This window comes from Girardinichthys multiradiatus, chromosome 20 (assembly GCF_021462225.1).
Source record: "Girardinichthys multiradiatus isolate DD_20200921_A chromosome 20, DD_fGirMul_XY1, whole genome shotgun sequence".
Lineage (NCBI taxonomy): Eukaryota > Metazoa > Chordata > Actinopteri > Cyprinodontiformes > Goodeidae > Girardinichthys > Girardinichthys multiradiatus.
In genome coordinates, this window is record NC_061812.1 from 39,743,627 (window position 1) to 39,769,867 (window position 26,241).

The window sequence follows — 26,241 nt, forward strand, 5'->3', positions numbered from 1 at the left end:
TCTCAGGTTTTGAAAATCGACAATTTTAAAATCTTGCTGTGTGAACCAGGCATTAACTGCCATCAAGATTCCCCAAACTGAAATTACCCCCACAGCTGTTTACTGCAAGTAAGACGTTGATAGTTTCGGACTACTTCACTCAACCCCACGTTAAAAAAAGAAAAAAGGATCTCACTTGAAGTGACATGTTTACACTGTCTGCAGCACTTCCCCTTCGGTGCCTGATGTCAGATTTGACCTCACCGCCTTTCTATGAACTTCCTCCAAAACCGAGAAAAGCTGTTTATAGGTGGAGCGGCAGCAGCACAAACCATGTATGGCATTTTCTGACTTCCAACACATAAGTATAAACAAGTGACTTTAATTCTCTTTCATTTCTTACACTGGTTACTGTGGCAACTTTAGAAAGGCTTCTCACTCCATGATTTAATGCCACACAGATCGCTTCCTTAAACATTTTTGTTCAAAACTTTGGGGACAACTTTGAAGCAACAGTGACAGAACATACAGACTCTGTTAGACAATACAAAAACCTGGTCATTTTATCTGCAACAACAAATCCTCAGCACCCCTGCATTCATGGCTATCAACTTGATTCATACTTTAAGGACCCGCCTTTGTTTGGGGATTTGTTCAAAATGAAACGGGTAAATATTTCATTATATACAGGATTTGATCTCCATGAATACAGGGAATTATATAAGACGGACACAAAATGTGTCGGTTTGGTCACAACTATCATCTTCTTGCTGATTGGCCGTTTACTCCTAAAGTTCTCCACTCATGTTTTGATTGGCCCTTAGAGAGTCCCAAAGGCAACGGCGTCATCAGAACTGTGGAAGGGACAGGATAAATTAATCGTGGCCATTACGCCAAACAATGTTCAAGCAGAGTAAAAAAGAAAAAGACTTACGTTCTTGAGGAATTCTTCAGCAACGATACGGGCCCTGGCATTAACAGACAGTTTCATCTCGCTGATCTCCTTGTCGATCTCCTCCATGAAGTGGATGACGAAGTCCACCAGCTTGTGTTTGTACATCTGCTCCGTGTGGAAGTTGGTGATCAAGAAACTAATATCATAACCCTGTGAAGATGTGAGAGGTGTTACAACTAATCGGCACATGAAAAAATCCGTTCATTCGTCATTTGCTGCTTATCCAAAATCAATGCATTTCTCTCCTCAGCAACACTCTCCAGCTTATTCTGTAGGGTTCCCAGACCAATAGGGATATGATTTATTTTAATTCAAGTAAGCTGACAATGTAATTTATTATCTTCTATATGTTTATGGTTGATTGTACCCTTTGCTGTCACTGACAGCTTTCAGTTCTATCTGAAAAAAAAGAAACTATTTCCTCTCTCGACTTTAGTCCCTTACCTCCACTGGTTTCCTCCTCAGAATGAAGAAGTTCTCGGCTCTCATCATCATGAACCGCATGAATTTGTGGCAAAGAATCTTCTCGATCTCATCAGCCTACAATTAATTAGAAGTGTTTTCAGATTTGAAAACGACAAGGGATTAAAAAGAAAAGGTGAGAGAGCATCACATTGTGTTAAATGACCTGTTTGACTGCAATGCTGACTCGGACGGAGTTGATGGACCCCTCGATGAGAACCTTCTCCTTGTCATTACGGCTGATCACCACTGGCTGGAGAAGCAGCTCCTTACTGCTCCTGTAAACATAACAGGACATGGCATTCTCAGCTTTCAGATAATTCATTCTTTGCAGATACCTACAGCTATCTACTCAGACATCTGTAAACAGGCTGCAGCAAGCATCTTCCAGGCACATTGCTGAAGCCTGTGTTATATTTGTCCCTCCCAATACTTTCTTATGCAAGTCAGATCAAGTCCATACTTGATCTGACAGCTGGAGATTATCCACAGGAGGCTTGAGGGAAGCAAAAATAAAAATAAAGACGGAGAACTACTGGGTGTCCAAATAAGCCTGTGCCAATCAACATACCTGACCTCCACCTCAGGCTTGTTGTGACGCTCCACCACTTGGGAGGAGAAATTCTCCAGGCAGAGGGCTGCCTGCAGGGTGGCCCTCACAGCGTTCAGGTAGGGGCGCAGAGTCGCTGTCTGAGGAGAAAAGGGGGGATCCGGTTATGTTATATTATGTAGATCAAATCAGGAAAAGATTGAACCTGTCAGCTCAGAAAGAGTGACCTCTGAGGTCAGGTTTGACTAATATGAGACATGGGGACATACATTAAACTTTTAGATTTCCTTTAACTGATTGTTAGACACTAAAAACAAGTTATTTGGACATAATTCAGCTATGTGTAGATTTAAATAAGTAGTTATTGGTTTTATTTGCGATAGTGGACATGATGCCTTCAGGTGCCGCTAGCTCGTAGTTATTCTTCAATCAAGGCCCCAACAATATATTAAAAATGTCAATTGTCACCCACAAATGTCAAGACTTTGAGAACATAAACCCATTACAGAAACAAGAGGAAAAGGTCTTGGAGAAAACAGACAGCTCAGCTAAATCTCTAGTTTCTGCACATCTTCCTATCAATGTCCGTGCTCATATTTTCCTGCAGCCGACCGCAAACAGCCACAGAATCCAGCTAGCTAGCTAACATCGCATTGAACGAAACCGCGATAAGTTGAATTAAACAGCTAAATTTTTAAACATAAAGATACATGTAGTGTAGGAGCCTTACCATTTTTGATCTGTACAAGAAGGAAGTTCCTCAGCCACGCCTGAGACGACTCTTCCGTAAATCCTACATGGTAGAGTACATGTAAGATGCGCTTGTTTTCAAACAACTCCTTGTTTGAAGGGGCGGGTGTCTTCAGGTCACAGAAAAAAAAAACATAGCTGTAGTTTATAACACCGCCCAGGGGACGAGTCGTTAGTAGAAAAATAAACGCACACAGCGACGAGTCCATTCTACGGTGTTACAGGAGAAGATGGTGCATTTTGGCGGTTTGTTTTAGGATCCTTTTGACATTTATAGACCGTTATTCGGGAAAAGTCATTATTTTACAACGTGCCGAAGAGTTAGAAATGTTACGGTTAAATATTTTGTTGGAAAGGACTGATGCAGTTATATTTTAGAGGAAAGATGGTTTGCACTGAACATACCACTTTAGCCTTACAAGTTGTTGGCATCGAAACCTAGTGAGTTTGCTTACTTTTTTCACACTATGTCGCATGTTTGAACCTTTATACACGTATTAAGGTAAATCTGATTTTACTTGAAAATGAGTTCAACATCTACACGAGGTTATGACGTTGTATATAGATGTTGCAGACACCCCCTCAAAACAATGGTTTCTCCCATCATGGACACTTTTTACTGACGGTAAATATTGCTGTTCTTTAACATTTAACTGCATATTTATGTTCCCCAAACATCTAAGAATAAGTTCCTAAAACGTTCTTATATATATTTGCTGTGTGCGTAATATGAATAGTGAAACGGTTTTTAATGAAAATTCAACAGTAATTTGGGGCCGTGTGAAGCGAGCAGCACTGTTTGTACGTGCTTTGGGTTTCTGATGAGAAACGCACAGCCGCACTGAGCTGAGCCGTGTTTCTGTGTCCGTGGGACTAAAGATGTACAATTAACCACGCTGCCCGTGAAATCAGACATTCACAGACCCCCACCGCCAGGCAGCATCATGAGCGAGCTGAAGGACTGTCCCCCGCTTAAATACTACGACTTTAAACCCGTGGAGCATGTGAAGCTGTGTCCCCGCTACACTGCGGTGTTGGGCCGCTCAGAGGACGATGGCATCGGCATTGAGGAGCTGGATACCCTGCAGCTGGAGCTGGAGACCCTGCTCTCCTCAGCCAGCCGTCGCCTCCGGGCCCTGGAGGAGCAGAGACAGGTGGGTGGTTTGTATTTGCGGTGCCTTGCAAAAGTATCAATACCACTAAAACCTACTGGGATTTACTGTGGAAGGTCAAACACTAAATAACAGATCATTTAGACGAGAAAGGAAAATGTTAGATGTTGGTTCTAAATTTGATAAAATGTGGTGTGCATTTGTATTCAGACCAACACCTGCAGGTTGAGTGCATCTGTGAAAATCAAATTTGAAGTCTTGCCACAGATTCTCAATCGGATTTAGGGGCGGGGGGCGGACTTTGACTGAGCCCTTCTTAGATATGCTTCGATTTAAACCATTCTATCTTTTACACCCAATTTAATTCCATGCGTCTTCTCCGTTAGGCATGACCAGTTTTTCTTTCCCAGCTGAAGAAAAGCATCCCCACAGCATGATGGTGCCACCACCATCACTCATTATAGGGATTATGTGTTCAGCGAGATGTGGAGTGTTATAGTTCTGCCAGACGTGCTGTTAATGCACGTTTGCCAGCTTTGGTCTTATCTGACCAAACAAGCTTCTTCCACTTGTGTCCCCTACATGGCTTGTGGTGGCTGCAATCGAGACTTCCTTTGGCGTTCTTCTTGCCAGTCTTCTATAAAGGTCGGATTTGTGCAATGCACACTTAGTAGTTGTCCTGGCAACATATTCTCCCTACTGTGCTGTGGCTTTCTGCAGCTCCTCCGGAGTTACCCTGGACATTTTGGGTGCTCTTCCTTCATATAGTGCTCCTTGACCAGCCTATCAGTTTAGATAGACAGATATGCCTAGGTAGGTTTGCAGTTGTGCTGTACTCTTTCCATTTTCTAGGATAATTGGCTGAACAGTGCTCGGTGAGATGGCCGAAGCTTGGCATATTATTTTAGAACCTAATCATGCTTTCAACTTCTCCACAACTTACACTCTGACCTCTCTAACATGTTCCTTGGTCTCCATGATGCTGTTTGCTCACTGATGTTCTCTAACAAACCTCTGAGGTCTTCACAGTACTGCTGTATTTATATTGAGTTTAGATTATAGACAAGTGGATTCTGTCTAATAATGAAATTACTTCTAAGTACAATTTCTCATACTGGATTATACAAGGAGTATCTATTTAAATAAAAATGCATGCCACTGTTTTCTGACAAATGAAAACCTTTTCCCCTAACTACCCCACCTTGCCTTCATCATCTTGTGCTCCATCTTAGATCCTCACAGAGTGGCAGGACAAGAAGGGAGACAAGCGTTTTCTGAAGCTGAACAAGGACCCAGATCCTGCAGCCCCAGTCCGCCATAAACCAAAGAAGCAAAAACTTGATGGCAAGGGTGGCCACGGACCAGGCCCAGGGCCTGGCAGACCCAAATCCAAAAACCTGCAACCAAAAGTTCAAGAATATGAATTTACAGATGATCCACAAGACATCCCCCGCACTCCAAAAAATGACGCTCCCAACAGGTAATCGGCACCGACTTTACATTTAAAGATAGGAGCTTTTTCTAAGTTATATCAGAGCTATTTGATTGTCATCGTAAATGAATGAAGGAAGATGCTTCTGCTGCTTTTGTGCTACTTTATTATGGTATTGCCAACTGTTTTTCAGGTTCTGGGCATCAGTCGAGCCATATTGTGCTGATATAACAAACGAAGAGATCCGACTGCTGGAGGAGCTGCTGAAGCCTCCAGAAGACGAGGCAGAGTATTTTAAAGTATGACGTGAAACAAAACCGAGCTCCTTAATTCAAGGCAGCAACCGTTTAGACAGTGCAGCAAGAGATGGATTGTTACTCAAGATGTAGACTGAGCTTTAGCCCTGATTGTGTTTACTGTAGATTCCAACGTTGGGGAAACACTATTCACAGCGGTGGGCTCAGGAGGACCTGCTGGAGGAGCAGAGAGAAGGGGCACGAGCCAATGACAAGAAGAAGAACCTCATGGGAGGACCGCTGTCAGAACTGGATGCAAAAGGTGAGAGAACCGTACAGTCTGCAGCTGAAGAGTTTTGTTTTTAAACTCACAGGATCATATTGCTACATAGCTGTACTCATCAATGTGTTCGTTATAGATGTCGACTCACTGCTGAAGAAATCCGAATCCCAACATGAATCACCAGAAGATGGTTGTCCCTTTGGTCCTCTCACTCAGCGTTTGCTTCAGGCCCTTGTAGAGGTCAGATTTATGTTTTCTACATGGATAAATTACAAGATCCTTGACATCTAAACAAAATCCTGATCAAAAAGCTTAGACCTCTTTAAATAAATCACAGGAGATAAAATATAAAGAAATAATCTGAATTTTGATTCATTTTTTCCTGTTCTGTTTTAGGAGAACATTATATCCCCCATGGAGGATTCTCCCATACCGGATATTTCAGGAAAGGATGCTAACGATGGAGCTGGGACTTCTCCTCGAAGTCAGGGAAAATCGTTCAGGTATTTGCAACATCAAATGAATGTGTAAAAACTTAACCCCCTCAACATATCAAGTTTCTATAAGCTGTGAAACAACGTGTGTTGTTTCCCTCGGACTGCAGTAACAACCAGATCAGTTAACAACGTGTTTTTATTTATGGGTTGATTCCCTTGTACAACATTAAGTTCTGCAGTAATTTAAAAGATCACAAAATAAAGCAAAAAGCTTACAGTGGGACACTATAACAGCCATGAAAACATGCAAGAACCTTTCTTTAATCCACACAGGGTCAAAATTATACATGCAGGCTTGACTAAAAACATAGACCCTGATGGGCAAAATGCACCTCAACCACACACCTTTTACAGCAATATACAAGCTTCTGGCATAATTCTGGCTAATTATCTCACCAACCTTGTTGTTTTTGTTTTTTACCTGTCCTGTGTGGCAGAGTACCGCTCAGAATTGTTGTCTTGGTGCCAAGAAGAAGCCCAACAGATTTACTTTCACAAGTGGAGCATTACGGCCAACGCTATAATGCTCCGCTTGATGTATATTTAAAAAAACAACCAATTTTTAGAATCTGCCTTGAGATTATTTTAAGTGAAACGGAGACGGAAACGAAAATGGGAAAAAAGAAGCAAGAGAGACAGAGAGAGAGAGGTGGGGCAAAAAGGAAAAAGGGAGAGGAGAAAAAAACAGAAGAGAGAAGAGAATACAAGACGGCACCCTTGACGACTGCTTCTACATCTGCAGAAACATACAGGGGTTGGACAATGAAACTGAAACACCTGTCATTTTAGTGTGGGAGGTTTCATGGCTAAATTGGACCAGCCTGGTAGCCAGTCTTCATTGATTGCACATTGCACCAGTAAGAGCAGAGTGTGAAGGTTCAATTAGCAGGGTAAGAGCACAGATTTGCTCAAAATATTGAAATGCACACAACATTATGGGTGACATACCAGAGTTCAAAAGAGGACAAATCTTGCTGGCGCATCTGTGACCAAGACAGCAAGTCTTTGTGATGTATCAAGAGCCATGGTATTCAGGGTAATGTCAGCATACCACCAAAAAGGACGAACCACATCCAACTGGACTAACTGTGGACGCAAGAGGAAGCTGTCTGAAAGGGATGTTCGGGTGCTAACCCGGATTGTATCCAAAAAACATAAAACCACGGCTGCCCAAGTCATGGCAGAATTAAATGTGCACCTCAACTCTCCTGTTTCCACCAGAACTGTCCGTCGGGAGCTCCACAGGGTCAATATACACGGCCGGGCTGCTATAGCCAAACCTTTGGTCACTCATGCCAATGCCAAACGTTGGTTTCAATGTTGCAAGGAGCACAAATCTTGGGCTGTGGACAATGTGAAACACGTATTGTTCTCTGATGAGTCCACCTTTACTGTTTTCCCTACATCCGGGAGAGTTACGGTGTGGAGAAGCTCCAAAGAAGCGTACCACCCAGACTGTTGCACGCCCAGAGTGAAGCATGGGGGTGGATCAGTGATGGTTTGGGCTGCCATATCATGGCATTCCCATGGCCCAATACATGTGCTAGATACTTGGGCGCGTCACTGCCAAGGACTACCGAACCATTCTTGAGGACCATGTGCATCCAATGGTTCAAACATTGTATCCTGAAGGCGGTGCCGTGTATCAAGATGACAATGCACCGATACACACAGCAAGACTGGTGAAAGATTGGTTTGATGAACATGAAAGTGAAGTTGAACATCTCCCATGGCCTGCACAGTCACCAGATCTAAATATTATTGAGCCACTTTGGGGTGTTTTGGAGGATCGAGTCAGGAAACGTTTTCCTCCACCAGTATCATGTAGTGACCTGGCCACTATCCTGCAAGAAGAATGGCTTAAAATCCCTCTGACCACTGTGCAGGACTTGTATATGTCATTCCCAAGACGAATTGACGCTGTATTGGCCGCAAAAGGAGGCCCTACACCATACTAATAAATTATTGTGGTCTAAAACCAGGTGTTTCAGTTTCATTGTCCAACCCCTGTATATACCAACAGCAATGTTACCGAAAGGTCCCCGGCCGGTGAATGTATCCCTTTCGTGAACTGGTGGACTGGGGCTGCTGGCCCTGTCTGGGGGGGGTTGGGCGGGCTTGGAGGTGTGCTGCTCTGCTGGCTGTCTTGTCCGAGGGGGGATCGGGGTGGTGGGCCGGGGGGTGGAGGGGTTGTGTCCACTTCTAGGGCGTGGGGTCACTGGCGTTTGGATCGGCTGGGCGGCGATGGTGGAGCTGAGCTGGATAGTGTTTCTCCCTGGGCGGTCGTTGCAGTGATGTAGTGTTTTTTGTTGCTGAGGGGGGCGTGGTGGGGTCACTGGCCCTGGGTGCCTGCCGATGGCCGGGGACCTCTTGGTGGATGAGTTTTTCCCGTCATGGTGCGGGATCGGGTGTCCGGTTGTGGGTGCGGTGCTGGGGTCTGCCCTGTTGCGCCAGTGGGCGGGGGTGGCGTTGCGCGGGGCCCTTGCCTTGCCGTTGCGGCGCGCTGTGTGGTGGGGGAGCAGGGTGCGGCGGGGGTTCTTAGAGCGGGGCTGTGTGTGGAGCTTGCGCTGTGTGGTGTGGCTTCTCGGCCACGGAGTTCACCTGTGGGGATGTGCCCCTGTGGGGGTGGGGATTCGTGCCGTTTGGGTTCGGGGGGATGTGTTTGATATCGGTGTCCTTGTTGGGGGTGGCCCTGTGGGGAGGTTCTTGTTGGGGTTCACTGGGGGTGTGAGACTCATGGGGTTGGGATCGGAGCTCGTTGGGGGGTCGGGACTGCTCCGTCCTGGGGTGGCTCCGGTTGGCGGGTTGCTTTGGGCCATGTGGACCCCTCTTGTGTACATAGCCCCCTCTCCGGAGGTGGATGGGGGTTGTTGGGGACTGGGTCTGGGGCGTGGGGGCAGGAGCCGGGCCGGGGTCGCCCGGGTCTGGGCAGTACCGGCGCTGTCTGCCTGCCTCTGCCCCAGGAGGGAAGGGGACCACCTCCGGGGGCTGGTTGCCTCTAGGGGGTACCGGAGCCTGGACCTGGGAGTATAGAGTATGCATGGGGAGTGTGAATGAGTGTATGACGTCCATTGTTGTTTATCCTTACGTTGGGTGTGAGTGATTTTATGTCTCTGCATGAGGGTGGGAGTGGGTGATTGTGACTGTGTGTGCCTGTTTTTTTTTTTTGCGACAGGTTGGGTCTTGGATTGCTCCATCTCCTTGATCAGCTTCCTCCCCGCCACACCGCCTGCCGGTTGTTGGAGTCTCTGCCCGCTGGTGTACTTGTGGTTCTCGGTGTCCGGGTGCTTTGGTGTGTGCTGGCTCACTCCCGGTGGCTGCTTGCCGGGGCCTGGGCTCTGTCGGGCCTCTGCTTGGGGGGTGGTGTGTCCCGGGGTCTTGGGCCCCTGGGTCCATGGCTGGATCTGCTCGGGCATGGACAGCTGCTGGCGGGGCCTGTGGGCTCGTCGCTGCGGCTCCCTGGGGCTTCTGCACTGTCGCTGCTGGGTGGTTCCCCTGGGACTCTCCACTGCTCTTCTCTGGGGGAGTTGCGGTAGTCCCGGTGGTGGTTCTCCTGGGGTTCCTGTGCTTTGGGAGGCCTTTTGATGTCTGTGTCTCGGATCTCCTCAGTGTCCGCCCAGGGAGCATGGGGCAGGCCTATGGGTCCTCACCCTCGCTATTGCATATTTTTGTGGAGAAACCTTGTATACAAAAGCGCGTCCACACCCATACTCACAGGTGTTAAGCTTCAGGTGTTGACAGATACACAGATGTTCTATATTGGGCCGCACCTCTCACTAAGTACATTTTACATTCAGAATTACCGTGTACTATTTTGTTAAAAAAAAAAAAACATCTGTAGGTGTATATGCAAGCAGGGTGTAATCTTGTATTCTCTTCATCCTTCTTTCTCTCCTCCACTCTTTCCTCCTTTTCCCCCCTTTTTCCCCCATCTCTCTCTTTTTCGAGCTTCTTTTTTCCTTTTCATTTCAGTCTCCTGTAGCAATTGAAATATTCCCAAAGAAGTTTATAATAAAGTTTCTTTTATAAATATCAAGCAGAGCTTTAAAGCATTAGCTGTGATGCTCTGCTTGTGAAAGTAAATTTGTTAGGCAATTTCTTGGCACTCAGACAACAATTCTGAGTGATATTCTGCCGGACAGGACACAGTAAAAAAAAAAAAAGAAAAATGTTACCGAAAGGTGCACGGTACTTATGAATGCAAGATGTATTTAGTGGTTACTGTGGCTCAATATAGAACATCTGTGTATCTGTTAACACCTGAATCCAAACACCTGTGGGTGTAAGTGTGAGCTCGTTTGTGTATATAAGGTTTCTCCATAAAAATAAGCAATAGCAAATGTGAGGAGCCACAGACCTGCCCCCCTGGACCCAAGCTAGACACAAAGGAAATCTGAGAGCCACCAATACACCAGCGGGCAAGGACACCCGCCACCGGCAGGTAGTGTGGCAGGGAGGAAATAGGCCCTACGTTTGATTGGGGGCCTAAACTGATCCAGGAGAGGGGGCAGCCCAAGACCCAACTTGACACAAAACCGGCACACACAGTCACAATCACACATTCCCACCCTCATGCATACATATAAAAACACTCACACCCATGCACCCAACGTAAAGACAAACAACAATGGACGCCTTACACTCACTCACACTCCCCATACATACTCTATACTCCCAGGTCCAGGTACCGATATCCCAGAGGGGCAACCAGCCCCCAGACCCAGGAGGTGGTCCCTTTCCTTCCGGATAGGAGACAGGCTGACTGCCCCAACACCAGCCCAGACTAGTGTCGGCACCGCCTGAACCCGAATGACCCCGGCCCAGACCTCAATCCCCTCCTCCGCCCCCAGCCTCTAATGACGATTTTATCTAAACCTGCTTTATCCATTCCAGTACCATTTGTAATGTGTGTTTGGGACCCAGTATCAATTAACTAGCTGAAGTTCAAAAAATATCGAGGTAGTTCTCTCATTTAATTATTCCACCCACTCTGTGTAATAGACTAGTTGCACATTCAGTGAAACAGACCCTCAGGATGATGCTAACATTACCATGCTTGAAAGTCTCACATTGACCTCTCTTAACAATTTTCTTGTCATTGTGGCCAAACGGCTCAATCTTTATGTCTTAAAGATTAAAACTTGTCTGCAGAAGGCATTTGGCTTGTCACTGTTGTCCGCTGAAAGTATGTTAAGTTTAACTTAAATGCCTTTTTGGTTTTTTTTTCTATTTTGGAGCAGGGTTGGTACACTCTCATCCTTGTTGAAGTTAACCTTGGTTCATTGTGAACAGCGTCACTAATTTTACTGTTTCCAGTTTGACAGGCTGGAGTCTTGCTGGTTTCTGTGTTTCCTATTCAGTTTCTTTTCATCTGGCCATGCCAACTCTGCAGATTCTGCCAGGAAGAGTGGGTGGATGTTATGCCAGGCTATAAAGTGTTTTCACTGCCTGTTGCTAAGGGTCATTTATCCAAATATTAGTAGGGATTCATCTCTGTAGTTATGCCTGTATGAGTAATTTCCACTATGTGTTTATCCAATATATCCACAATAAATTCCAACTTCCAGTTTTAATAGATTGAACTTGTATGACAATTTTACTCTAGAAAAATACTGTTCACGGCTCATTTAGGTCCAAAAAATGCAATGCAGCTTCATGCCCCTTTCTTTCCTCCCAGTGTTCCTCACACACGTTCCCTGGAGGCGCGGATCAAGGAGGAGCTGATAGCTCAGGGGCTGCTGGATTCTGAAGAGCGACCTGGACAGGGAGGAGACTCGGAGGACGAGGTCCTCGCCGAGCTGCAGAAGAGACAAGCAGAACTCAAAGCCCTAATTGCCCACAACAGAGCCAGGAAGCAGGAGCTGCTCCGGTGAGGACTGTATTTGTTGTCATTACCTTCCATGTGAAGTTTCCCTTTGAAATCCAGATGTTAAGTTGACCCTGTGACTTGCTGCTGTCTCACAGGTTGGCAAAAGAAGAGATGCGCAAGCAGGAACTGAGGCAGAGAGTGAGGGTGGCCGACAACGAGGTGATGGAGGGATTCCGGCGGATCATGGCAGCCAGGCAGAAGAAACGCACTCCAACCAAGAAGGAGAAAGATCAGGCCTGGAAAGCTCTGAAGGAGAGAGAAAGCATTCTCAAGTTATTAGATGGATAAAAGAAGCAATGTTCTTTTGTTTTTCTTTCATAGCTCACCCTGTCCTTCCACACTCAGACAACAGAAGCTGTCCTGTAGAGTATGAATCTATGTGGTGTAGTTCTAATAGCATGTAACATCAGGAAGTCCATTGATACTCAGCCTTGCGTAAATATCTTTTGTACCGTATTTGTTGGAATTGTTCTTCACTATGTTGCCCTTTTTTTTTCTTTTCTTAAATGATTGTCATGAAAAAATACACAACTATTGGGAATGAAACAGAACGGCTTGATTACGGTTTTTATTACTGCTGTATAAACGAGTCAGAGGAAAAGTGCATGTTCTGCGGTCCCTTCTTCAGGATACTCGGTGTGAAGCTGGATAACACAAACTATTTCACCTTCTCCAGTAATGGAGATCAAACTTGTGGCTTTGTTTGATTGGTATCTATTTTCTCATCAGCATCTGTTAATCAGATTAGTATCAACATTCAGCAGAAATGCTCTTTGTGTGTCGATGTGTAAACATAAAACAGTTAAATTTGTTTTATAACATGAATTGTGAAAAAAGCATATTTAGCCTTATTAAATATTTAGTTAACATAATAATTTTATTTAGCTATATCTTATATAACGACTAATCTGCCCAAGTAAAGATCAAGTAGAGCTACAGAAAAGCATAAATGTGATGAACTAAACTGAACTATGTATTTGTGGTAAAACAAAGTTTAACTTAAGGCCAATGAGAGGCAACACAACCATGGGAAATACTAAGTACATCCTTGCTGGTTCCATCGTATTTGAGAGGAACAATACTAACGAAGGCGGTCTATTGAAATGCAGTTGATCGAATGATCACTGGAAAATGTAAAAGCAGGGGTTTTAGCAGTCTGCTTGTCTGAGGTAGGTGGCCGTGTGTAAACACTACGTCTGGAAGGAAAAATGTCAGCAAGGATCTCAGTGAAGCAAATGTTTTCCATCAGTCTGAAGAGGATTTCAAGGTGATTTCCAAAAAAAAGATTTTAAAGCGCTTTCTCAGTCTGTATTGACATCAGTCTCCATCCGAAATGTTTAAGTTCAGGACTACAATTAAAATGACTTGCTAAAGTTTTGTTTGGAAATGTTACCAGAAGAAGGATTTTTTTCTAAAAAGAAATAGGATGCACAACTTAGTTTGCAACATTGGATTTAAATTAACCTGACTTCTAGATCAATATGGACAGATGAGACCAAAGTGCGGATGTTTTGGCCATAATTCTCGATGTTACTTTTGGACAAAACACCTTTCAGCACAAACTCCTCAAACCAACTGTCAAGTATGGTGGTGGAGGAGTGATGATTGGGGCTTGTTGCAACAAGACTTATAAGCCTTGCAGTTATTGTGTGTAGACCATAACCACCTTTGGATACCGAAGTATTCTCGAGTCAAATTCATGGCCATCAGTCTGACAGCTGAAAGCTGGTTGAAACGGGGTCATCAGGAGAATAATCCTAAACACAGCAACAAATCCATCCCTCCTATACCTGCTTATCCTTCTCCACAAAATATGGCTGAATAAGAATAGAGTCGATTTCTTGGGGCCCAATCAAAGTCAGCACCTCAACTTGATTGAAATTCTGCAGTGGGACTTTTAAAAAGTTATGCATAAACAACTGTCAGCAAACAATAATGAGATGAAGCAATGTAGTAAGAAAGAGTTAGTTTTCCCATTAATGTGTTGACAGTCATGGAAACCTTTCCATGACTTTGCATGTTTTGGTAACATTTCTTTCCTTCATTTCATCATCTCCCCAGTCTGACAATATTTTGCACAGAATAATTTATGCACAGTCATGTTCTGATTCCCACTTCTTAATTTTTAGGATTTGCAGTTACAGCGTCTTGAGTTATTAATAGATGCCTTTGAATATCTTGCTTTTTAAAATGATCAGTATTATTATTACAGGAGTAATAGTAGTAGTATCTATAAATAAACATTTTCGTTTTTGGAACTGAGAGCGCTCCTCCACCACTAGATAGCAGCAACAGCTTGGTGACTGAGCCAGCCATGCAGTCTCCACAGCTCATGACCTAAGGTTGACATTATCCTGTCACAATGTGTGTCATTGTGTTGTGTGTGTCCAGTCTACAGTTGAAGATATCCTTGTTGATGTTGATCCCAGGATGAAGCAGGAGCCTGTGTGTCTCACACTGAGCAGCTGCGTGTCAGGGGTCACACGGTTCATCCTGAAGGGTTACAGAGCAGCACAGGTATCCACCGGCAGTTTCACAACAGACAACAATCAGAGAAAAGCTGCTTCCTGACCAAATTGTCACATGATCACGGTAACAGCAACTAACCCCCGCAACACTTGACTGAACTGGACTCAGAAAAATCTCGGTGTGCAGCAGAGAAGAAGTCCGCCATGAACAATCAAGTTTTAGACTTCACTGGAGTCACGCTTATTTTTGATTTCCTGCTTTTTGCTTATTGGAAGTTGCCTTTCTTTTATAAAACAAGAATGTGTGTAATTTGTGTGTGATGTTAATGTTGTGATTCAGCTGTCAACACAGCATCTGACCGTCAGGTAAGACTAAAATCCCCCAAATCATTATTTTGTTGATGTAAAACATTATTGACCCCCAAGACTTGGTGCCTTGGTCTCTTTAGACTGACTTTCAACCATGTTAACGAAGTGATAGAAGAATGTTTGAGATTTTGGGTGTACCTTGTTACTGGTAACCAGCCCATACCTTCTGGTTAGTTTGTTAACGTGTCTATTGTCTGCGTATGTGTGTGTTTGGCTGGTGTATATTTACAAGCTCCATGTTGGAAACACACTAAATCCACTAACTTACAGTTTTACAGTAAAATATCCCAAATATAAAACAAAGAAAGCCTTATGTTTGGTGTTCTTGAGCATTAAGAGTTTGCAGCCAGGCTGGACACTGCAACAAAAAGCTCAGTCATCATGTAAAAACCCATTGTTGTTTGAGCTTGTGTTCTTTACACAAATCATAATGCTATCAGCCCACGTGTATGAAAGCTTTTAATAACATGAGGCACCATTGAGCCCTTCTCACCGGTGAATGAGAGGCTGAATAGACAGCTACGGCGGCCCCTTGAGGCTGGGTGTTTCACCCAAGGCTTTTGTTGTGTTTGTTGTCATTAGACCTTAGCTGAAGGGCAGGTGGGTTTTGTGTTGATGCACTACTCATACATGCTTAATGATGCTCAGCATCTGTTTGCGTATCTCATAATAATCTGTCTCTTTGAAAAAGAAGGCTGGCCATGCTCTCTATTGATGACCCAGGTGATACGTCCCTGATACTCTGGGGATGCAAGTTCAGCCGCCAGCTGTACGCTTACCAGCTTTCCACAACTAGTGATTAAAATGTTTGCCCAATCATCTTCGCACAGTCTCAACACAGACTTTCAGTTAGATTTAGAAAAGCTTTTAAATGGGCCTTTGTAATGCATTAATATGTTTTGATCTGAAATTTGCATTGTAGCTTGACTGTATGTTTAGGATTGTTGACTTCCTGGAAGGTCAACCTCTGCCCCAGTTTAGCTCGGTCCACCTTCCACTCAAATCCGACTACCTGAGGAAATGCATCCCCACAGCATGATGCTGCCACCACTGTTTCCACTCAGGTATTTTGTCTGAGTCCCAGTTCATCCCCAAACTTTAAGACTTTTGGGTATGTCTCTAGCAGCTTTGTACATCTAGACACATGTTTTAGTCCATTATTCACTGCAGAATAGCTCAAGCATAGTCACATTTGAAGGTGATCAAGTATTTAAATTTTGCCACAGATTAGAGGTTAGAATTGGGTCTGAAATTTGACTGAGGTGTTTTACCATAAATATTGCTGTGATCTAAATCAGTAGTTCTCAGACATTGACTTCAGTAAATACTTCATTTCCAGCTACCACCATCTTTATGTTCCTTTTCTATTGGCACTGCTTGTTTGATTAAAGAATGAAGGATCGATTTCACCCAGAAACTGAAACTTGGAAACTTGTAGTCGAAAAGATTGACAGAAAACTAAAAGGCATCTAACCCCATATTGCCTACAGATCTGCATCTGTTTGTGAATGTCTGTGTGTTTGTGAGTACGATTGGGTGAATGCGGCTAGTGTAAAGGGCTTTGAGCGGTAGGTACAACTAAAAAGGGGGTTTATAAATTCAGTCCATTTAGTCCATTTAAAGGCAGCCGAAATACCACTGGTGGTGCTTGTACCACACTTGAAGAGCCATAGATCTTCACTATTCCATTGTACCTCTGCCTGCATGTTTAGGGTTGTTGAATCTCCACCACAGTCTCATGTCTTTTAAAGCTTCTATCAGGTTTTCTTCCAGGATTCTCCTGTATTTAACTCCATTAGTCTTCCAGCCAGCTCCCCTGTCCCTGCCAAAGAAAAGCATTACCACAGCATGATGCTGCCACCACTATGCTTCCACAGAGGTAGGTCCCTGACACTCTCAGTTAAGCCCCCAGCTCCAATCCCTCACACTAAACTCTCTCCTCTCCTAATGTGAAATTCAACTATGCTGTGAGTTTCTTCACTCCTCCCTGCCATGGCTTGTAAATCATTATAGCTTTTTGGCGCAAGATGGACAACTTGCTCAGAGTCCAACAAATAAAGAGTAAACACAATGTTCTGTGAGGAGCCTGTGTGCTGGGAGTTTGTAGACACACTCGCACATTTATCACTCTAACCATCATTGGAGATCAAGAGGGTGAGGGTTTCTGTCCATTGCTTCTTTGTTTTGCTTCTGTTTATGAGCTATGTTTCTTTCTCCGGGGCTCTCCTACTCCACCTCCGTCCCCGCGTTCCTGAGAGCCTGGAAAGAACGGCCTGTGTTTTCGCAGATACACTCACACACCAACACACAATGGCCCAGACACATGCACACACACACACACACACATGGAGAGAAACTTGAGTGTAAGAGGGATTTAACGCGGATCCTTTCAGCTTTCATGCTGAATTGAAATTGTGTGTGCGTATTAGAGATCCAGCGGCTAAGACAGCTGCTGGGGCCGGTCCCCTGAGAGGAGCCTCTGTCCAGCAGGGCCACGCCTTGGCCCTCATCCTGCACAGTGAACTATTGTCTTCGGAGCTGCTTCCCCCTTTCTGATGTCACAGTTTGTCCTTCCCCAAAAGGCCACTGTGACTGCTGTGGTAAAACTGGACTGGCCTTTTAGCCAAAAGTCAGACACACAACAAAACTGACGTATGATACTGCAATGTCAAGCTGTATATGATATGCGTAACACTGGTATGGTCTCACTTGTTTCACCCATCCCTTTTTACATCAGCCTGATTTGAATACTATTTGCCTCCCATTTACATGGCAGTTGAGGCTTTTTCTTGTGCATCTCCTGAAATTGACAGCTTACATGCAAAACAAGCACTTCTGTGTAACTAAGCTCCACCTGTCTGAGCTTTATCATTGCTGTGGTACACAGAGTCACAATGACTGCCTGCTGTTTTACTGAATACAGACTCAGACAACCACAGGCAAGCTATTCACCTACTGTCAGAGGTAAGAAAGGGTAAGCGGATTGTTCAGTATATTTAGAGAAAACTGGCAGTTATAACAATGGCAAATGATAAATCAAACTCATTCAAGGAGGAATTCACAGACACAAATATGGTCTCCACTCCATTCAGAAAACTGAAATCAAGCACAAACAAAATGGAGAAAGAAAAACTGGAAAAGGGAATCGTAAAGGTAAATCATGAAAAATGTCTAAGGGTAAGTACAACTGAGAGTAATTTGTCTCCAAAATAGAAAATCCCACATAACAGAATTAAACATGGAGAGAAGGAGGGATCAGTGTTTTATAAGACTGAGATGCTATGACATCAAGTGAGCCATTAATCTAGGAACTGTGTATCTATCATAATTATTAGAAATTATTTTGTTTATTAATGAATTTGTATATTAGTATTTTTTTTTATTGCAGCGGCATAATCCCTCACAACACGAAAAACAATTAAATCAACAGTTTGAGTATAGTTGTTTGTGTGTGTGTGTGTGTGTGTGTGTGGGTGAGTGGGGGCGGTCCCATTATATATATTATTACATTATGAAAAAATTCAACTAAATAATTATAAAATAACATTAAGAAAATCAAAGTGACACAATTGCAAAGCACTTAGGCCGGCTGTCCCCTATAACGTTTTCAAACACTGGAGCCTACTTTAACAATCTCCCTACATCATCCAGAATCCTCAGTCCTCTCCTATGCACTTGTCTCTTTAGCCCACAAGTTTTCTGCAGGTTCTAAGTCTGAGGACGTAGTTGCTCTTAGAAGATGAACCAGTACACTGCTAATTCAGCCATATGCTTTGGATCACTGTTGGGGTTGCTGCAAACCTAACTTTAACGTAACCTTTTACCACTTGACATGATAAACTAAAGTGTTGTCTAGAGATGACTTTTTGTGTGAATCGTGGCTCTATCTATCTATCTATCTATCTATCTATCTATCTATCTATCTATCTATCTATCTATCTATCTATCTATCTATCTATCTATCTATCTATCTATCTATCTATCTATCTATCTATCTATCTATCTATCTATCTATCTATCTATCTATCTATCTATCTATCTATCTATCTATCTATCTATCTATCTATCTATCTATCTATCTATCTATCTATCTATCTATCTATCTATCTATCTATCTATCTATCTATCTATCTATCTATCTATCTATCTATCTATCTATCTATCTATCTATCTATCTATCTATCTATCTATCTATCTATCTATCTATCTATCTATCTATCTATCTATCTATCTATCTATCTATCTATCTATCTATCTATCTATGCCATGCCATGCCATGCCATGCCATGTTATGTTGATGTACCCATAAGCCAAACTATAAGCATATATTTGACGGGCTTATGTCCTAGCAGATTAACAACACCCCTCCATGTGATGCTGAATGGTGCAGTAGTTTCTTCATCATGTTCACTGCTGCCACAGTTCCTCATTTCTCAAGAGCTATCACAAAGCCATTGGCTTGAGCCACCAGACAATAACCATGATGTGACAGAAAGAGTCAGTCAGGTGGGCTATTTTGAAAGGGGAGGTAAAGGCTGTTCAGAAACATGCTTTGCTTTGGAGATAAGGCCAGAATGGAGAGCTGTATAGACAGAACCCCTTTAAAAACCCCTTTGCTCATCTCTCTACACAGATCATATGGTTTCTGCTTTTCTAGCCTCACCTTTAACTAGGTAAACTAGAGCAGCAGGAATCAGACAGGGTCCTACTTGTGTCTAATGATTGAAAATCACAAACCTTTCTGAGTGTTTTTGGGCCTGGAGAATGAAAAAGATGCAGTATAGACCTTTCTTTCACCCCCTACCACTGTCATTCCCCCACCATCTCTCTCTTGTTTCCTTTCCTGTGTTATTATCTCTGAGATCATTATCAGGCTCACTCTCACTGTGTGATGGGGTTGAGGGCGCCCTCCCACATGGCTCTGGTGAAAGATTGGTAGCAGCAGTGCACAGGAGGAGAGAACAGTTAAGCAAAGACAAGAGGCCCAATAAAGTCTATCTAAATATAGAGGCACCAGAGCCTTGTCCTTATAAAGAGCTGCTGGTGAATCCGGGTGGACTTCCCTCCTTGCTGTGTTGAGAGCTGATAACTCCCTCCAGGGTTGGGAACACGACTGTTACCGCAAGGAGATAACACAGGGCTGTCTTTTTGGGGAGTAGGCAGGGGACTCAGTCAGGTTTTTCCTCTCTATCGCTCTCTCTGTGAAAGAGGGTAAATCATGCCTGGTGAAACATACTAAAATAGGAGAGGTCTGAGGAGATCTTAAAGAAGAAATGATGAGAGAAATGAGTGACTGGGGGATGTTCCCGTGCAAAAGATTAGAAGAGTGGGAGCAGAAAAATACCTCTGACCAAAAATATCCCAGAGGACGGATTTTATGTTGCAGTTTCGATCAACACAATCCCCGTGCCTCATCCAAATAATGCCCCAATTTGGCTCTGACTCATGACCACGTTTTCTAGAATTGCTCCCAGGACCTGGATCAGAGTATGGGAGGAATTTGACAACATTTTATACATAGGCTGGTACTAAGCCTATGTGTCTAAAGGTAGAGCAGAGCAGGCGTTTGTTATGAGGAGGTTTGAGTAATGAACCAACAGGTTTGTCTAAGGAAAGAAATCTAAATCAGCTAAGTAATTATCTGTTTTATTGTTTGTAGCTGTTCAATGTGGCGTATAACTGTGTAATCTTACCAATCTAATAAGTGACTGAAGTGAGACCATAAAGACCCTGGTTTGGTCACCCAAGGCAAACAGGTTCTTAGGGGAAGGATCAAACAAAGCGCCGCCCACAGGCCCCTTATGATGATTGCCAAAAATGGACACAGTGTTCCTTTGCCAGGGTCACTGGGGCCCCACTCTGGAGCCAGGCCCGGAGGTGGGGCATGCTGGTGAGTGCCTGGTGGCCGGACTTTCACCCATGGAGCCCGGCCGGTCATGGGTGGCAGCCAAAAGAGGAGACCTTGGCGGTCTGATCCTCAGGTGCAGAAGTTGGTGGAGATACACCACCGACACTTTTTACATTGATGAGGGTGTGCTGTTGACCTCAACTCTGGACATTGTGGGTTGGTAGGCGGAGTACTTCGAAGACCTCCTCAATCCCACTGGCATGTCTTCCACTAAGGCAGTGGAGCCTGGGGATCTTGGGGCGGGCTCTCCAATCTCTGGTGCTGAGGTCACCGAGGTGATTGAAAAGCTCCTCGGTGGGAAGGCGCCGGGGGTGGATGAGATTCACCCGGAGTTCCTTAAGGCTCTGGATGTTGTAGGGCTGTGTTGGCTAACGCAACTCTGCAGCATCACATGGACATCGGGGGCAGTTCCACTGGATTGGCCCAACCAGTCTACATGTGCTTTGTGGACCTGGAGAGGGTGCTCGACCATGTCCAAATCCTGTGAGGGGTACTCCGGGAGTATGGGATACCAGGCCCTTTGATACGGGCTGTTAGGTCCCTGTATGACCGGTGTCAGAGCTTGGTCCGCATTGCCGGCAGTAAATCGCACTTGTTTCCGGTGAGGGTTGGACTCTGCCAAGGTTACCCTTTGTCACCGATTCAGTTTATAACTATTATGGACATAATTTCTAGGCGCAGGCAAGGTGTATAGAGGATCCATTTTGGTGGCCTTAGGATTGCAACTCTACTTTTTGCGGATGATGTGATCCTATTGGCTTCATCAGCTCGTGATCTACAGCTCTCACTGGAGCAGTGTGAAGCGGCAGGGATGAGAATCAGTGCCTCCAAGTCCGAGGCCATGGTGTTGAGTGGAAAACGGTAGAGTGCCTTGTCCGAGTCATGGGGGGAGGTCCGGCCTCAAGTGGAGGAGTTCAAGTATCTTGGGGCCTTGTTCACGAATGAGGGAAAAATGGAGTGGGAGATCGATAGACGGATTGGTGCTGCGTCTGCAGTGATGCGGGCGCAGTACCGGTCTGTCATGGTGAAGTGAGAGCTGGGTCAAAAAGCAAAGTTCTCGATTTACTGGTCGATCTACGTTCCTACCCGCATCTATGGTCACGAGCTTTGGGTCCTGACCAAAGAACGAGATTACGGATACAAGCGGCCGAAATGAGTTCCCTCCGCAGGGTGTCTGGGCTCTCTCTTAGAGATAGGGTGAGAAGCTCGGTCATCTGGGAGGGACTCAGAGTAGAGGCCCTGCTTCTCCACGTCGAGAGGAGCCAATTGAGGTGGCTCGGGCATCTGGTTAGGATCCCTCCTGGACGCCTCCCTGGTGAGGTGTTCCAGGCACGTCCCACCAGGAGGAGGCCCAGAGGAAGACCAGGACATGCTGGAGGGACTATGTTTCTCGGCTGGCCTGGGAACGCCTTGGGATTCCCCCAGACGAGCTAGCCCAAGTGGCTGGGGAGAGGGAGGCCTGGGTCTCTCTGCTTAGGCTGCTGCCCTCATGACCCGACCCCGGATAAGTGGAAAACGATGGATGGCTGGATGGATGGATGGAACAGAGTGGTGTACATTTGCATTCAGCCCATCTGATCTAATACTGTGTTGAACCCCCTTTTGCTGTAATTACAGCTGCAAGTCTTTTAAGCTTTGTCTACCAGCTTTGCACATCTAGAGACTGAAGTGTTTGTCTATTTCTTTTTGAAACCAGCATCTGTGAGTATCTTTTTAACCACAGACCCCTTTTTGATTTAGGTCTGGACTTTGACTGGTTCATTCTAATACATGAATAAGCATTATTCTAAACCATTGTAGTTCTGGTTGGATGTTTCAGGTCTTTGTCCTGCTGGAAGGCGAGCAGCCACTTTTGTCTCAAGTCTTTTGCAGCTTTCCAGAATTGTCCTGCATTTCGCTCCATCCGTCTTTTCTGACCACCTTCCCTGCTGAAGAAAAACATCTCCACAGCTTGATGCTGCCATCACCATGTTCCAACTTGTAGATGGTGCATTCAGGGTGATGTGCAAGTTTGTTTTCTGCCACACATAGCATTTTGCATGTAGCCCAAACAGGTCAATTTTGATATGAACAAAGCACTTTTCTTCATACATTTGCTGAGTTCCCTACATAGCTTGTGGCAAACTCCAGACAAGGTTATTATGACTTTATTTCAACAATAACTTTCTTCTGACCCCTCATTCATTCGACAGATTCTCCCATCACAGCTGTTGATCTTTGCAACTCCTCCAGAGCTGACTTTGGCCTTGTGTTGCTTCTCTGCCTATTGGTAATGATTTGCAGTTGTGCAATGCTCCATTCATAATTAGGTATCAGAAAATATGGGGACATCACAAAGCCACAAATCATTTCCTTTTACTTCACACTTTGAGTCGGTTAATTACATCAAATCACAACAAAATACAACAAAATAAAGAAAAATATTTATGCAATTTAGCTGTTTCCGCTGAATCACCTAACAATCTAAAAACTATTTCTCAGGTAATTGTGGTTCAAATCTTGACATTTTAGCCTACTGGTCCTATTACGGTCTGGTTGTGTTTCCCCCTCTATTAGCTTGGCCATGTATTTAATCTGTATCAAGATTCAAAGTATATTCTAGTTTGAGAATTCTGATGCCACTGAAGGACACTAGTTCCTGGTTGCACTGAGATGACTGACTGTTTTCCCTATACGACATTATAACCATTTGTAACAAGACCACTGGATAATATCTGAACACAAAACCTACCTTTGCTATTATTGTTACGTTCCATCATCTGAGTGGTATTATAAAAGTTCAGACTATTCATTTAATGGATTATATTGACAGTGGGGCTGCCTATCTCCCTTGAAACCCTTGACAGGTAGTCTGTCACAGGGCAGTAATGAGACATACAGGACAAACAACCATGCACACAGGGACTTGCTACAATGGGGAATTTTGAACCCACTAATGCACTAGGAGAACATCAAGCAGCAAGGCCCTTTCTGAGATTCAAATCCAGGACCTCATTCTGCAAGGCAATAGTGCTAACAACTCTACCACCACGCATCCCCAAATTAATAGTTTCAATTGGTATCAAACACTGAGTAATCTGTCAGCATCAACTACTCATTTAATCAGTCACAAAACGGGACATAACCAGACTGCAACAAACAATCAGGTCTGCAGAGAGGATCATTTGTGCTGACCTTTCTTACATCCAGGACTTGCTCAGGTCTCTAGTCAAGAACTGGACAGCTGACCCCACACATCCTGGCCATTATCGTCACATTTTTACCTTCAGGCACGGTACACAGACCACTTTTTGCAGAAATCAGCTGCCGCAGCGACAGTTTGTTCCCCCAATTTGTTACTCTAAAGAACATGATGAACAGCTTGAGCACTTAGCTACCCTACTGGCAAACAATAATACACATATTTACCAAGCTTTAGACATCAGGAGTCTTCCTTCCTATTTTTGCCATGAGTAGCAGCTTTCCACCTTCTCTCTCTTAAGTTTAAATAATGGTAATATGCTTTCTGGGCTCTTCTAAACAGTGCACAGGCCGACATGCCTGCAGGGCACACAGAAACAGATTAGTAATTGTGCACATTTTTGGCACGACTGTGAAGCTAGCTGACATAAGTGTGAATCAGAGAGGAGATCATTTTCACAGCTGTCCTCATGTATATCAGCAGTGACAGCAAAGGTTCAGAAGTTAAAGGAGACAAAAACATTCGCTCTGTTCTTAAAAATCCCTCTGTACACCTGTTGCTCACACTTCCCCCTGCTGTTTGACCACACACCAGGACACATATGGACATCTGCTGAACCTGCAAATCTGAAAGTAAAGTTGGTTTTATAATTTTAGTCTGAAACTGTACCCCAATGAATATGATCACAGTCATAGACAACAATGTTACATACGTGCTTCTCTACACTGCAATCAGTCTGTCAGACACATTATGTGGAAGAATTTGTGACACTGTGTTATAGAAACAGCTAAAGTGGAATGATCTGTGTGCGCGTGTGTGTGTGTGTGCACGAGGGATTGTGTCTGTTTGTGGTCATGAAACCCCCGCAGAGAGGGGAAATTCAGCTGTCAGTGGTCGTCAGGCGCTGGGCCTCCCCGTCCTGCTTAAGGTGCCGCTCCTGCTGCAGTTAACCTCAACGCCCTCCTCTTTCCTTTCCACCCTTCCTCTGGTTCTCTGCCCCCAAGTAGCAGCTTAACTGAGTCTGAGATGGAGACACTCCTCATCACAACAGCTATGTTGGCTGGAGATAAGGAAATATGCCACAGCACCAGCAACCTTTCAGAGCTGAGAACATGGTGAACAAGTGTCAGACACTAAAGGCTGACTTTTAGTGCCCAAGTTCTGTTTTGCAGTGTGTTGTGTGGATCATATGCTAAATGACACCGAAGAAATGAGCTCTCATGTTTTGTGGGGGTGAAGATGTTTGTGCGTACATGCCAGTGCTGCCAGACTGCTGTGTTAGACAGACATGTGGGGAGGAAGTGAGGCTGCAAGAGTCTGTGACTCTTGCAGCTCTGAGATGTGGGGGTGGAACATGTCGTTGTTCTGGTTCTGGATGCTGGCTTGTCCGACTCTGCTTGAGAAAGAGATTTTAGCTGGAGATTTGAACTGGTGTAGAAAACTAGCAGATTATAAAAGCAAATTTGGTACTTTTAGTTTGATATTGTGTATTTTTTCTGCACCACATTAAGACTTAAATACATGCTGACAACATCTTGGAAAAGTCAGTCAGTCAGTCAGTCATCTTCTATACCGCTTCTTCCATATTGGGTCACGGGGAAGCTGGTGCCTATCTCCAGCAGTCTATGGGCAGGAGGCGGGGTACACCCTGGACAGGTTGCCAGTCCTAATAAGTATTCCAATAATTTTTTTAAAAATTGTTAATGAAGAGCCACACGTTTATTTCAATGTGTTTTACTTGGATTTTATGTATAGCCCAAATGATACATGATTATTATTGTTTGTTTTGTCAAAAAATTGTAAATGGCCTGCACTTGTATAGCGCTTTATCAAGACCCCAGAGACCCCAAAGCGCTTTACACTACAATCAGTCATTCACTCATGCATACACACATTCACACACTGACAATGGTAAACAGGCACCACAGAGCCCTCTGACCACCATCAGCAGGCAACCCCTACCACTGCCGCCACCCCATGTTGTAAATAAAATTGTAATAACAGTGTAGTGTATATTTTTATTCAAACCCATGAGTCACTACTTTGTAGAACCAGCTTTTGCTGAAGTTACAGCTCCAAACCATTTGGGGTATGTAGCTTTGGACATCTGAAGATTGAAATCTTCTTTGCAAAATACCTCAGTCGCAATCAGATTAAATGGATAGCGTCTATGAAAATCAATCTTTAGAT

At 44.3% G+C, this 26,241-nt stretch overlaps 2 protein-coding genes across 5 annotated transcripts; one reads left to right on the forward strand and one right to left on the reverse strand.

Annotated features, from left to right (window-relative positions):
• Window positions 1-345: 345 nt before the first annotated feature.
• LOC124856140 (actin-related protein 2/3 complex subunit 4) lies at window positions 346-2,811 on the reverse strand. The gene is made up of 6 exons (XM_047346372.1): window positions 2,677-2,811; window positions 1,968-2,086; window positions 1,563-1,674; window positions 1,379-1,474; window positions 914-1,084; window positions 346-833 (listed from the first exon to the last, which is right to left on the reverse strand). Exons 1-6 carry the CDS (start codon window positions 2,677-2,679, stop codon window positions 828-830), a joined length of 507 nt encoding a protein of 168 aa, XP_047202328.1. The 5' UTR covers window positions 2,680-2,811; the 3' UTR covers window positions 346-827.
• Window positions 2,812-2,957: 146 nt separating this feature from the next.
• Window positions 2,958-12,676, forward strand: tada3l (transcriptional adaptor 3 (NGG1 homolog, yeast)-like). 4 transcript variants are annotated; one of them, XM_047346369.1, is made up of 10 exons: window positions 2,958-3,137; window positions 3,262-3,321; window positions 3,463-3,850; window positions 5,041-5,288; window positions 5,434-5,539; window positions 5,663-5,798; window positions 5,896-5,999; window positions 6,156-6,262; window positions 11,934-12,125; window positions 12,221-12,676. In XM_047346369.1, the coding sequence occupies exons 3-10, from the start codon at window positions 3,641-3,643 to the stop codon at window positions 12,411-12,413; spliced, it is 1,296 nt and encodes a 431-aa protein (XP_047202325.1). In that variant the 5' UTR covers window positions 2,958-3,137; window positions 3,262-3,321; window positions 3,463-3,640; the 3' UTR covers window positions 12,414-12,676. The 4 variants fall into 4 exon arrangements, with proteins under 4 accessions (XP_047202325.1, XP_047202326.1, XP_047202327.1 ...); XM_047346370.1 differs by having other exon boundaries at window positions 3,609-3,850; XM_047346371.1 differs by lacking the exon at window positions 3,262-3,321 and having other exon boundaries at window positions 3,609-3,850.
• Window positions 12,677-26,241: the final 13,565 nt, after the last annotated feature.